This window comes from Melospiza melodia, chromosome 1 (assembly GCF_035770615.1).
Source record: "Melospiza melodia melodia isolate bMelMel2 chromosome 1, bMelMel2.pri, whole genome shotgun sequence".
Lineage (NCBI taxonomy): Eukaryota > Metazoa > Chordata > Aves > Passeriformes > Passerellidae > Melospiza > Melospiza melodia.
This window is the reverse complement of record NC_086194.1, coordinates 170,936,291-170,949,282: the sequence shown is the minus strand read 5'-3', so window position 1 is coordinate 170,949,282 and position 12,992 is coordinate 170,936,291. Positions and strand designations below refer to the sequence as shown.

General features: G+C 42.5%; 1 protein-coding gene across 3 annotated transcripts in view; it reads left to right on the top strand.

The window, feature by feature from the left end:
- The window catches only part of TSNARE1 (t-SNARE domain containing 1), a 469,351-nt gene that overhangs the window by 206,454 nt on the left and 249,905 nt on the right, over positions 1–12,992 (top strand). For all 3 annotated transcript variants that reach the window (XM_063174900.1, XM_063174910.1, XM_063174890.1), the window contains exons 7-8: positions 7,639–7,729; positions 11,055–11,129. In XM_063174900.1, coding sequence (XP_063030970.1) covers positions 7,639–7,729; positions 11,055–11,129 — 166 coding nt within the window. The remainder of the gene's footprint in view (positions 1–7,638; positions 7,730–11,054; positions 11,130–12,992) is intronic.

Below are 12,992 nucleotides of genomic sequence, written 5' to 3'. Positions count from 1 at the left end.
AATAAGCAGTTTATCAGCACCTGGAAAGAAATAAAAATTAAAAAATATAACTATCATGATCAGTAGGCATCAGGGTTCATCAAAATGGAATTATGACAAATTAAATTAATTTCTGCCTCTCATAAGCTAAGAGGCTTACTGCATAATGAGGGAGAGGGAGGTGTAATATATCTCAAGTGCTAACAGGGCGTTTACAAAGGATTCAAGGGGCTCTCCCATTAGGAAAGAAAGTGGAACTTTTAAAAATAAAACTTCCTTGGGAATAGTATGGGTGGGAGAAAGAGAAACAAAGTGAGAGGTGACTAATGGCAGTGACATTGTTGGGCTGCTTTCCATGGGGTCCTTTTTGAGAGCTGTCAGCAATGGCTTGACAGATGGAGTCTGAGGCGGTACTGAGCTAATCTGTAGGTGATGCAGGGTTAAGGGGGTGTCTCATAAACTGTTTGGCACATAATTCCATTGAAAAGCACAAATCTGAATTGCTGGTAGTGGTTGATGAGTAACTGGCTGCCTGCAGCTGGTCAAGTCCTGCAGGGGAGCAAGCATTCTCCTTATTTCAGTAATAACTGGTTCTTTATTTATGATTATTTAATTTTAAGAAGCCATGATAGAAAAGGTATTTAAAAATAGGTATTGAAAAAGCCATGAAAAATTTTGCTAAGGTTTGCACTTCTGTGATGAAATTTGTGAGGGCTGCTGACAGAAATTCCTGCTTTATAATGCAGAACCACTGAACAGCAGAAGTGCAAACCGTGTTCCTCTCTGGAGATGGTATTTCACCCTTGTCAGGGGGGTTTGAAATACCTCCCCTCCTTTTCCCACACAGGCACAGACCATCCCCTAAGCTCCTGTAAGAAAAATAGTGCCACGTCTCCTAATACTTTCAAGTGACAGGTAAATTGGAAATCCATGATGCTTTTATTTTAGAATATTGTGTGGCTTGAAACCTGGACGTAGCAGTCCATATTTCTCCTGACTTTTACTCTGCTGGATGATTTACACCTATGCAAAGAGGTTTGCTGACAGATCAGAATTAGAGCTCTTACTTTGCTCTGTTGTAAACTATTCCTCAAAATGCACAATTAGGTCTTGAAGAAGAAAAAGTGGGGGGGAAAAATGGCTGAGAAAGTCAGTTTGGAGCCAGAATAGGTAGATTTAACTGATCTTCCTTTGATGATTGTAACAACACAGTAAATATACTTTAGGGCTTGGGGAAAATTAGTGCAACAACTCAGTCCAGGTTGGATGGGATCCTGAGGAACCTGATTTGATGGGTGGCATCCCTGCCCATGGCACAGGATTTGATCCCTGAGGTTCCTTTCAACCCAAACCATCCTGTAAGACTGTGATTCTAGGTAAAAATAAACGTAAAAAAAGAACCTTTCCTCCTAGTTCATCTTCCTGCTTTGTTTACATCTGCAGTAAATGCTTAGATGTGAGAGATGCCTCCTGCATTCATCATGCAGAAACAGAGCCACAAGTCCAGTCCTGGATAGGGAAGATGTGTGCTAATGCCTTTATGGACAATTCCATGGATGAGGGGATGGGTGTTCATGTCATTGAAATGGGTCTTAATGTCTCTGTCAACTTCAAGGATTGTTACAGAACCCGGACACTGACTCCTGCAACAAGTGAGTCTGCACAAGCCTGAGTTTCTGAACTTTGGGGTAAAATGCCAGATTCAAGGGGGAATATGGGGTAGGTGGTTTGGGAAGGCTGCACCTTCCTGGTGCCTCAGGCAATGGGGAAAGGAGGAGGGCAACATGTGGTTGGGAGTTTGGGATGAAAGGAGGCTGCACCCTCCAAAACCCTGAGAGAGAGAAAGCCCTGTGGGTGTGTGTCGCGGACATCTTTTCGTGAAAAATCCTTTCCTTAGGATTTTTCCTCATGAGAAGCTGAGAGGCCTCAGGAACAAAATGTAAACAATGGTTATCTGCTGCTGTGGAATGCAACAGGTGCATCTGTGATTGGTCTCATGTGGCTGTTTCTAATTAATGGCCAATCATAATGAGCTGGCTCGGACAGGGAGTCCGAGCCACAAACCTTTGTTATCATTCCTTTCTATTCTTAGCTAGCCTTCTGACGAAACCTTTTCTTCTATTCTTTTAGTATAGTTTTAATGTAATATATATCATAAAATAATACATCAAACCTTCTGAAACATGGAGTCATGTCTTTGTCTCTTCCCACAACCTAAGACCCCTGTGAACACCATCACAGGCTGTGCCCTGGTGGACTCTCTCCCTTCATTTACATAAATTTGCTGAACAACTCTGTCAGCTTTTCACAGCGTGATTTTCCATGCATCCTGGCATTTCTGTGATTCTCTAAAGTGCAGTGATGTAAGGCAGAAAACGTTTCCGTCCTATAGATGAGTGTTTCAGCTTCCTCATGATGAGAAGAGGGGAGGGGGACACTGATCTCACTGGTCACCAGTGACAGGAGCGGAGTGGCTGGAGCTGTGTCAGGGGAGGCTTAGGCTGGATATCAGGAAAAAGTTATTCCCCCAAAATGTCATTGAGCACTGAAAAGGCTCCCCAAGGACTGGCCACAGCCCCAAGACTTCCAGAGCTCAAGGAGCATTCGAACAATTTTCTCAGGGTTGGGGTGGGATTGTTGGGATTGTCCTGTGCAGGGCCAGGAGTTGAGCTGGGATGATCCTCGTGGGTCCCTTCTAACTCAGTATATTCTCTGGTTCTGCTGTGGGATCATCCTGGCTGTGTAAGATACACTGCAAGGCTGGGTCACCTCTCCAGTGAGGATTCTCTGCATTATTTTGGAGGTGCTGTTGAAGCTTCAGACAGTTTGAGAAGTTCCCACTGAGTCATGAGGTGCAGAGAGGATCCCTTTCCTTTCTAAACTCCTCAGAGAGGAGCCTGGGGCAGCTGGAACCAGGCTTACGCCCAGACTTTGTCAACAGTCTGTTTTACAACTTTGTGCTTGAGATTTTAATGGTGGCAAATCAGATACATGTCTATGAAAATGGATTATTTCTTATGATAAATGATTAGAACAAAATAACTCAATCAGGTTTATTTACTACGCAGCATAAAAGCTAAAAAAACTTACAGTATCAGACAGGATAGTGCACTAAATCAAAGCAATATTAAAGAAATTATGTTAAAGCTAACAAAACAAACAATTATTAGAGATTGATGTTACTCACCCAGGCCAATAACTGAAGGCAAATCTTTTTCACTCAGCCTTGATGGATGTCCTTGGGGCACATCCTTTACCCAAAGGACGAATGTCCACACAGACTCTAAAGAGGAATAGGTTAGAAAATGTGTGAATATGTGTTTTCATATGGATGAAAACTGGACTAAATTTTTGTAGTTTAGAGGGGCTGACTGCCAGTCATGTGCCTCCAGGTCAGCTTGGCAACTCATCTGCCAAATCTCTGCCTCACTCTCAGGGTGTTGGTTTGAGGCTGGTGTGGCAGATGGGTTTTAATACAATTCAACATTTTTAATACAATTCAACACCAAAACCCAGCACATGGTGCCCCTCTCAGCTCACTCCTAATAATTTGAAAAATAGGGCATTTTTTGAGGTTTTTGACCATATTCCAGGGCAGAACTTCATGCTAGAGGTGCCCCCTCCTCCACAAACTACAAAGAATCTCCACTGGATTTTCTCTGTAGTTGAAAATTTTCTCTGTAGTTCTCCCTTTATGAGGTGGAGAAAAGGGAATAGGATCCTTAGGAACCATTGCTGTCCCTGTGGGCAGTTCATGATGTTTTATCTACATGTATTTGAGGTTTGCTGGGTCTATCCGTTCCCACAGCCACCAGTCCTGCACAGAATCCATCTGTACCACAGGAAGGAGATGTCCTGTGGTGCCAATCTCCCCCTGCATATTTGATGCTCCCTTTTGCATCTGTCTCCAGCAGCAATGGAATAAATGTAAATGCAGCTGCTCAACCCACTTCTGCTTAAGCCTCAGATCCTGCAGCTCAGGGCTCTGCTTAAAGTCCTCTGATTTTTACCTCTTTTTGGATAAGAAAACTACAGTAAATATTACAGTAGCTTGTGAAAAAGACAAGTTTTGAGTTATGCTGAGCTATCTGATTTAATTCTTGCCAATTCTTCTTGACCACTCTTAAGTGAAAAATTACTCCATTGCTGTGCAGCTCCCCTGTGCTAAAAAAAGGGGATTCTCAATCTAATGATGTTCAAACCACTACAGCAAAGGTATCTTTGATCTATACCCAAAAACCACATTATTGCTCTTCCATTAGGGATCAGATGAAAATAAAATAAGCTGTATCTTGTTTTATGAGTGGAAATGGCATTTCCTGCTGGAGCTGGAACACAAAGCTCTTTGGGATTATTGTGAGTATCGTCAGGCACGGTGAGGCAGAGAGAACTCCCTCCCTTGCTGGTGTTTGCTGTTGCACTTGGGGCCTGATTATTTTTGCACTGGCTTGGCCATTCATCAAGTGTCTCAAAGAAGCAGCAGAGGCAGAAGTTCAGCTCCTTCCTGGTGCTCCCTGCGGATGGAGGGGAGCAGCCTCTCCGCAGAGCTCCTTTTAAAACTGGATAAATAAATTAGAGAGATGATCGTTCAAAGAACAAACTGTGAGCAGCTGGGGATCAGGGATTCACTGGACCATGCTCCTCCAGCAGAGGAAACAGCAGCCATGGGGAGCTCGTAGGCAGCAGTTTGGCATGCCCTGGATTATTTAGTGCTTTGTCTTTGCAGCATTTGTGCATGCAGAGATGCTCAGCAAGGGATGTTACCCCTCCTAAGAAATGCCCTCTCTGGTGCTCACCCTGCCAGGGTTTGTTTTCAGAGCAGAGCTCTGTATGTAGGCAGGTAAATCTTTTACTGAGTTTGTATTTTAGGTGCTTGGCAGCTCCACAGATGGAGTATTAACTTGCTGTTGTGTGTAGAGGACTCTTTTGAGAAGGAAATTTTATTTGTGAGAGACACCCCTTTAATTAACTTCCACACTTCCATGGGGAGCAGAATATAAAGACAGATAATAATACTAATAATGCTGTTAATACTAATAATAAAAACAACAACAAAAGCAACAACAACAGCAACATGTCTTGTTACCATTACAAATTAAAATAAAATACTGCAGGAAGTGGCGTTTTGAGACGGCTTTTTTTTTTTTTTAATTAAGATCTTAATAGCATTTAATGTAAATTAAATATAATCATTGTCTGATTCCTGAGAACATCTCTGAGACTGAAGAATGAGAAGTTAATTGTGCTGACAACATAGTGGGAAGTGCCAAAATCAAGCACCAGCATGTTAGTTAAAGTGCATTTTGAATTAAGAGGTGGAAGGCAGAACTTTGATTTTTTTGTACTCCTGCTCCCACTTATTTTTCTAGCAGAGTAAAGTTCGTGCCCAGCACGAATTTATTACGTAAGATATCTAACACAAAATTTACATTACAATGCAAATGAAGAAGGCTTTATTTAACTTTAGAGATTGGGAAGGATCAGATGCAAGAGCCTAACAAGCCATTTTACTTTGGGGATGGGGAATTAGTGGTATGTAAATCCCTGAGTTGTTCTGTGGGCAGATAATTTAATGAGGTCTGCAAAAGGGATGTCAACTCCAGCATCTTGCTTTCTGTTAAGGGGAATTAGGTATGGAAATCTGAGATTTGAATCTACTGCCTGTAGAATTCATGCATTTGGTGGCAAGATATACTTGATTAAGAGATTGGGGATCAGGCTGACTGTGCACTCCTCAATGTTAGCAGTGTGACAGGATTCAATTCCCAGCTCCCTCTCTCGCAATGGCAGTGAGGAATACCTGTCTGTGATAGATATGACCTGTTCCATCTCAAATTAAAAGTGATGTAATTGCTCAGCTGGTGTGATGAGTCCTGGGATCATCAGTAAATGAAGTACATTCTGATGAGTTAACACAGAAATTGTATTTTAATTTAAATAAACAGAGGTAATAACTCGTTATTGGATCTGGTTTTGTCTTCATATGGAATTATTTCTCCTTCTTGCGTTGTGCCAGAAGAATCTATGCCTTCTGTGTGAGCGTTCAACCATTGACACACATCTGAATTCCTGTTCTGCAACTGAGAGATGTTCTCTCCATGTGTACTACGCTTTCACTTGTAGGTACCTTGTATGAACTCAAGTGTAATTTTATTCACTGGGAGAGTGGGGAGACCCTGGCACAGATTCCCAGAGAAGCTGTGGCTGCTCCATCCCTGGAAATGTCCAAGGCCAGGTTGGATGGAGCTTGGAGGAACTTGGTCCACTGGAAGGTGTCCCTGCCCATGGCAGAGGGTTGGAAATGGACGATCTTGGAGGTCCTTTCCATGCAAGGCCATCCTATGGTTCCATGATCCTGGACATCTTTCCCAACTGAGTTGTTTGCACAAGAACATTGAAATGGGGAAAAAACCGCTGAACTTTGGATTAAGACCTCAACAAGTGAGGTCATGATGTTTTCGTAATTAAGACTGTGTTTGGTTGACTGTGTTTGGTTGTGTTTGGTGACTGGCCTTGGTCTTCAAAGAAGGTGCTGGAAGAGCTGACCCAGCTCTCAAAAGAGGTGCTCTCCATCTGAACTGACAGAGAAAAAGGAAGGAACTGGAGAGATAAGCCATGTGTCTTCAGGACCTAGGGACCATGAATCGACATTTTGACATTTTTTAATCAAAGAACCTCCATTCACTTCAAATCTCATTACTCTAAAAAACAAAAAAAGCACTGACAAATGAGTCTTTTTGATACAACTGTGGCTCATGCTCATGTGTGTCCTCAAAGGGAGAAAAAACATTATTTTCTCCAGGTCTTTTCCAGGTATTTCTTGAGGTTTTGAATGAAACCTCATGGAAAACCACTTATTTCTGACTGAAAGGATATGAAGTGCTCTCTGGAGAAGCTTAGAAGCTGAGAGTGCTCTGTTGACCTTAGAAAGCTTGAGAACTACTGGACTGAGCTAATAAATACCTTTGGGAAGCTTTTATGTCTTTTCCCATTTGTTTGTATGGTCCCAAAGAGCAAGGCTTGCAACCAGTGCTTACAAGGAATAATGGTACAGGAATTTGGTGTGTAAAAAGGAGGGACACCCATGACTGGAGGGGTGACTGGTTTGGCTCCATTCCTGCCTGTTTCAGTGCTGGAGAAGCGCTGGAAAAAGCACTCTGCACCTTCACATCCCCAGTGCTTTCCTGGAGATACTGTGTCATTAAGGGGCAGATGACCAGGGTAAGTAAATTTGTCCTGCTCCATTTCAGATTTCTCTCCTGAGAACAACATTTTTTCCTGGGCAAACAATCAGGCAACTCCCCTGTCCTGTCTCCTTTGGCTGTACAACCCTTCTTTGAAAATTTGCAGCACCAACCATCTCTGATGGCCTTGTTCCTTGTCCACCCCCTGTTCTCACCTCATCATTTCCCTTTGAATGGTTCACAGGCATTGTCTTTGTGCTGACAGCAAGGAGAATATTTTGGACATCTCCTTCCCAGTAATTCCTTCTGGTTTCCATGGCTGGTCAAGACCCAGGACTCCTGCAGACCTCCTGAGCCTCCTTGTGCTGCTGTTGTTGTGTTGTCTCAATTGCTCTGCCGCTTGATAGATTTCTCCAAGTGTCTCATTATGCAATTAATTTCAATTGCAATTCCCATCATCTCCTCTCTTCTGCAGGCATGCCACCCAGCAGGAGACTAATAAAACCATCACGACTAGCACCAAAGCCATCAAGCAGCTGTCTGAGGTTGTCAGAGGCTCATCCAGGGTACGTGTCACTCAAGATGCTGTTGAGGGAGAATGATGGGTTTTGTGGAAGAAGGAATAATGAAAATAAGAAGTGGCAGTGGGTGCTTTAAAGCTGTTAAGCTCTGTGTCTTGCTATAACTTTCTTTCCTCTCAAACAAGTGTAGTTTTCACTTATAAATGACCCAGGGGAAAGCGGCTGCAGACACCAGTTCTCCTCCCAAAACTGGATCATGTAGAATTGGAAATCAAGAATTCAGCAGCAAAGCCTTTGGCCAGTTCACATCTCTCTCAGGGTCTCAGTCTGGGTGAAAAATATTGCAGAAATCATCTGAGTCACATCACATGAGTTTGGCATTGGTTAAAGACTCAGTTGTGGGGTGCAGGTGAGTTTGGGAGTGTGTTAAGTGCCTGGAAAGGCCAAAGCCATGGAATATATCTGGATATGACACTGATTCAGTGCAAACGCAACTTTGGGGGTAGATAAATCCAGGCTGTGGCCAGATCAGAGCAGAATTTTAAATTAGAATTTACCCCACTCTGAATTCCAGTTTATCCCAGAAAATCCCATATTTTTGTGTGCAGACTGGGCTGTCATCTCTAGGTTCAACTCAGCAGCAGTGTCACAGGGCATGAATGATCCCCATCCCATTGTACCCAGTGCAAATAATGGACAAACAGAAGGTTTTTGACCTCCCAACAATGATTTTATACCCCAGATGTTGCTGCTGGCTTGGCCCATGATGTGCATCGTGGACAAGAACACAAGAAAACTCTGGGGACCAGATTCCAGCTAGTGTGAAAGTTAAAGGAGAATTTTCACCCAAATAGCATTTAGCACCTGAAATGAAAATAAGGACAATTTTTCTTTATTTCTGCTACACTCTTGCTTCCAGCATCCATATGGTTTCTAAGTCAGGAACTTTCCTGAGTTCATGTTTTATTCTCACTCACTACCTGCCGTTTTCCAAAGTCCTGTATTACTTCAACTCTGCTCTCACTGCCCTTCCACCTAGAAATAAGACTGCTCTAAACACACAACTCATCTCTGACCAAGTGGTTTTTACAGCCTGGATTTATGGCACTTGCCAACAGGCAGTTGAGATGAGGATTTAAAACTTGGATCACCCGAGGCCACCTTGGTAACCTGTGAAGGCCCATGTGCAATTCAGCCTGCCTAAAAAAAAAATGAATGGGTGATGGGATACTCCAGAGGATGGGGAGGGAAGCCTGGAATGACTGTTTCCACATGTAGACATCAAGATTAATACAAGAATAATTTTTAACATGTTGCTTTGACTAGTGATGGATGGCAAGGACTGTTTTGTTTTTTTTTTCTTGTTTTCTTGCATAATTACATCTGAGCTTGCTGAAACAGAAGATGCTGCCTTGGAGATATGGAGATCTGGGCTTTTTTTTTCCTTCTTTTTTTGTGCTGGTCTCCAGGCTCTATTTTGTGACATAAATTGGGTCCAAAGGGGAATCAGGGAAGGTCACATTAAACTCAATTACAGTGCCACACAAGAATGTCATTATTTGGCCTTGAAGCCCATGGGGACTCTCAGGAGAAGAGATTTTACTGTCATGGGGAGAAAAATGGAAAATTGAAGGGAAAATATTTAAGAGCTAAGGAAATAGACAGAAGTAATTTCAGTAATATGAGGAATAAACTTGCTGCTTTCTATTAAATTGTATAATAACGTTTTTCTTCTCACTGGTCAATTTTTTTTTTTAATTCTTCTTTTTAACAGTAGAATTCTAGTAGTTAAACCTACAAATTTTGATAGAAAGCCTGTAGCCATCATCCCTTACGCAGAAGAAATTGTTCTGGTGGATATTGGCTGCTGGTCAGTAAGTCCCTCGTGGGAATCTGGGTAGCACTGCAAACTCTCCTCCCATAAAATTACTCACAGCATGAAAAGCCTTGCAGAGCTTTATAGTTAGTCCTCACCGATCCATTTTTCTGTGGATTGCTTTGCATGCACACACAGGAAAAAAAAAAAAGGCTTTTTTCCCCCCTTTCTTCCTTATTTTCCACCAGTAACACACTGCCAACGAGATGCAATATGGGATTTTCTCTGACTTCCCATAAATCTCCAAGTGCTGCTAGAGATATTGGAGTCAGGATGCCCAGCTGAGCAAATTGATGGTATTGCAGGAGCAAAGATGCTGCTCTAAGTGGATCAGTGTGCCACAAGGCAGGAGACTGATGGAAAATGGCTCTTTTAGGGCTTCATTCCAAGCTAACCTCAAAAGATGTAAATAGAGAGGTAGAGCTGGAATTCCATTTTTTTGGTAGGGTGAGTGCTGGAGCATAAGATTTGCTCTCCAGGGTGACAAACTTATCTTATTTTGCATGTGGAACAAACATAAGGTTTATGGGCCTTTATCTGTAAAATGGGAATAATGACACTTGCCCTGCTCTAAAAATGGTTTTAAATCTTTGGATGAAGAACTGAAATATTCTTCTGTGTGTGAAAAACTACCATTAAAATTAAAAATGTTTATTCCATCCTTTATAAAATCTACTTTTGTAATCCCAAGCAGTTTCTGAAACAGCTGAAATGGCTGGAGAGTGAACATTTCTGCTCAGTAGCTTTAGTGTAGATTGAGTTTTGCTTTCCACTTGTTTTTTTAAGGTGACATCCCACTTCCTTGCAGCATTTCCCTCTGTAAAATCTGGACATGTGGGCTCCTGCATATGTGAAATCTGAAATCCAGGGTGTAGAACAGTTCCAGGAGAACTGCTTGGGTTTGGTCATATTTACATCAGGCTGTGCTCTTCCCTCCAAGAACAGAGGTTCTAGCACTTGAGGATTTTTTAAACACTAGGGTTTTCTTAAAACATATATTAAAACCTTGCTGGAGCAAGCTCCAGCCATAAAGGCAGTGACATTTGGGTTCATGTATTGGAAAACATGAAGATAAGTTGGTTTCTCACAGTCAGACCAAGGAGAGGGGATGTTGTGGCTGTTTGACTTTTCAAGTCCAATAAATTTCCCAAATGAGGTGATCAACTCTATCATGACTTATCCTGCGGAAAAATAACTTTTTATAGAAAGATCCCTTCAGGTATTTTCTCCAGTGCTATCTTGAATATCCAAAGTGGCTTTTTTTTTTTTTAATTTAACCTGGCCTGAAAGACCAAAGCGTCACATTTCCTAAAATAAAATCCTGTTGCATCCTGGCAGCCCTGGTGTGACTGATTCTTTTAGGATACCATTGGTGCTGACATCATTTATTTGGTGTCTCCCACCAGGACAATTTCCCGTGGTCACAGACAGAGCCTACTACAGGACTTATCTCTGACAGACCTGCTAATGAGTCTTGTTTTTTTCCCAATACAGCAAGAAAGGCTTCAGCTGGACAGGCTGAAGAACCAACTCTCAGATGCCATCCAGAGATACGGAGCTGTGCAGAAAGTGAGTGTCCTTCCTGCTTCCATCTGGGAATCTGGGAATGTAATTCCATCTGGGAATGTGTTAAATGTAATTCTTCAGAGCCTGGAGCATCTCCACAGGGCTGCTAATGAATGGTTTCCTCCCTTTTTTTCTTTCTTTATCAGCAAGAGATTGTAGTGTCAAAGAATTAAGGTTGGAAAAAGCTTTTAGGATCGTCAAATCCAACCATGCACCTGAGCCATGTCCCTAAGGGCCACATCCACACATTTATTGAACATTTTCAGGGATGGTGTTCCCATCACCTCCCTGAGCAGCCTGTTCCAGTGCTTGACAAGCTTTTCTCTGCAGAAATAATCCCAAATATCCAATCTAAACCTCCCCTGGGGCAGCTTGAGGCCGTTTCCTCTTGTCCTGTCCCTTGTTCCCTGGGAGAGGACATTGATCCTCACCTGGTTACACCCTCCTGTCAGGGAGTTGTGGAGACTGAGGTCTCCCTTGAGCCTCCTTTTCTCCAGGCTGAGCCCCCCCAGCTCCCTCAGCTGCTCCTCATCAGATCTGTGCTCCAGACCCTTCCCCAGCTCCATTCTCTCCTCCAGCCCCTCAATTCCCTTCTCATTGTGGATAGCTCAAAACTGACCCCAGGGTTTGAGGTGTGCCCTCCCCAGTGCTGAGTTCAAGGGGAAGGATTTCCCCTGGCTTAGCCACGACATAGTTTTAGTGTGCCTCCACTCTCAGGGGAGAGGGGATTGCACAGTTCACCTTCTCTGCTTGCAGAAAATGTGCAGGCAGCACTGGTAATTCAAGTGTTACCCCAACTTCTGGCTCTGCTTTGCTGTTTGGCTGTGCCAGAAAGTTTCCAGGCACATCTTGTGGTTGGGATCTGTTGGAATGCTATGGAACATTTTTCCAACAGGGATCTGTCACCAAGATCAAGCTGTTTAATAAAACAAACAAAGCCTGAACTCCAGTTCCTTAATTTGCTTCTTGCTCACCCTCCTTACCCTGGGGAGGCTCTGCTGATGAGCAGATTTGCTTTGCTTTTAAACACTGTAGTAATGACTTGAATTTAGCATCCCCAAACTGCCTCCCTCCCTGGCAGTGCAAGTTAGGAGATATATCTGGATTAATGAAAAGACAACCTGGACAAACTCTGGTGGCTTTGCTATATCACTTTAATGAGTCTGACGCATGCCTGCAACAATGGGAAGGATATATTGTAATTATAGAGGTGTAATGAAATTTGGCTGGCAACATGCACTTAATAATGTGTCTCTATTAGAAACACTCCTGACTGATTGATTTCCCAGCACTTGCTGCCTGTGCCTTAAAAATTAAATAAATAAATAGGTGTACATAAAATTGCAGTTCAACAGCGTGTCTGTTGTCTAATAGAATTGCATCATCTCTAGTGCTGCCTCATATTTCAAATTATTTACCTGTTCTATTCAAGAAACTGAGTGTGGGGTCTTTAAATAAAATTATTTTATGTGTTAAATGAGAAGTTGGAATTATTTGGGTAAAGAGCTCCACCCCTGTATACACACACACGAATCTTTTTTATGCTTTTTTCCCCCCTCCTAATGTTCATGAGTACAGTCCATATGAACTGTACAGGATTGGATTTCTTTTATTTTAAAAACTGTCATCAATTCAGAAGTGCCAAAATTAACCACTGCAGTTTGTGAATGCCCGGCTGCCTCAGGAAAACAATCTGAGTGATAAATTGCTACTTATCCACGTCGTGGCTGTCATTCCCTAAATGCCTGTTTCAGTTTTGATAACCTTGTCATTCTGGAAGCTTTGAAGACTTTTAATGCCTGCAAGACTGAAGTTTTCAATGCTTTTATACTGCCTTGTTTTTTTTCTAAAGAGTAAGAGCTTTCT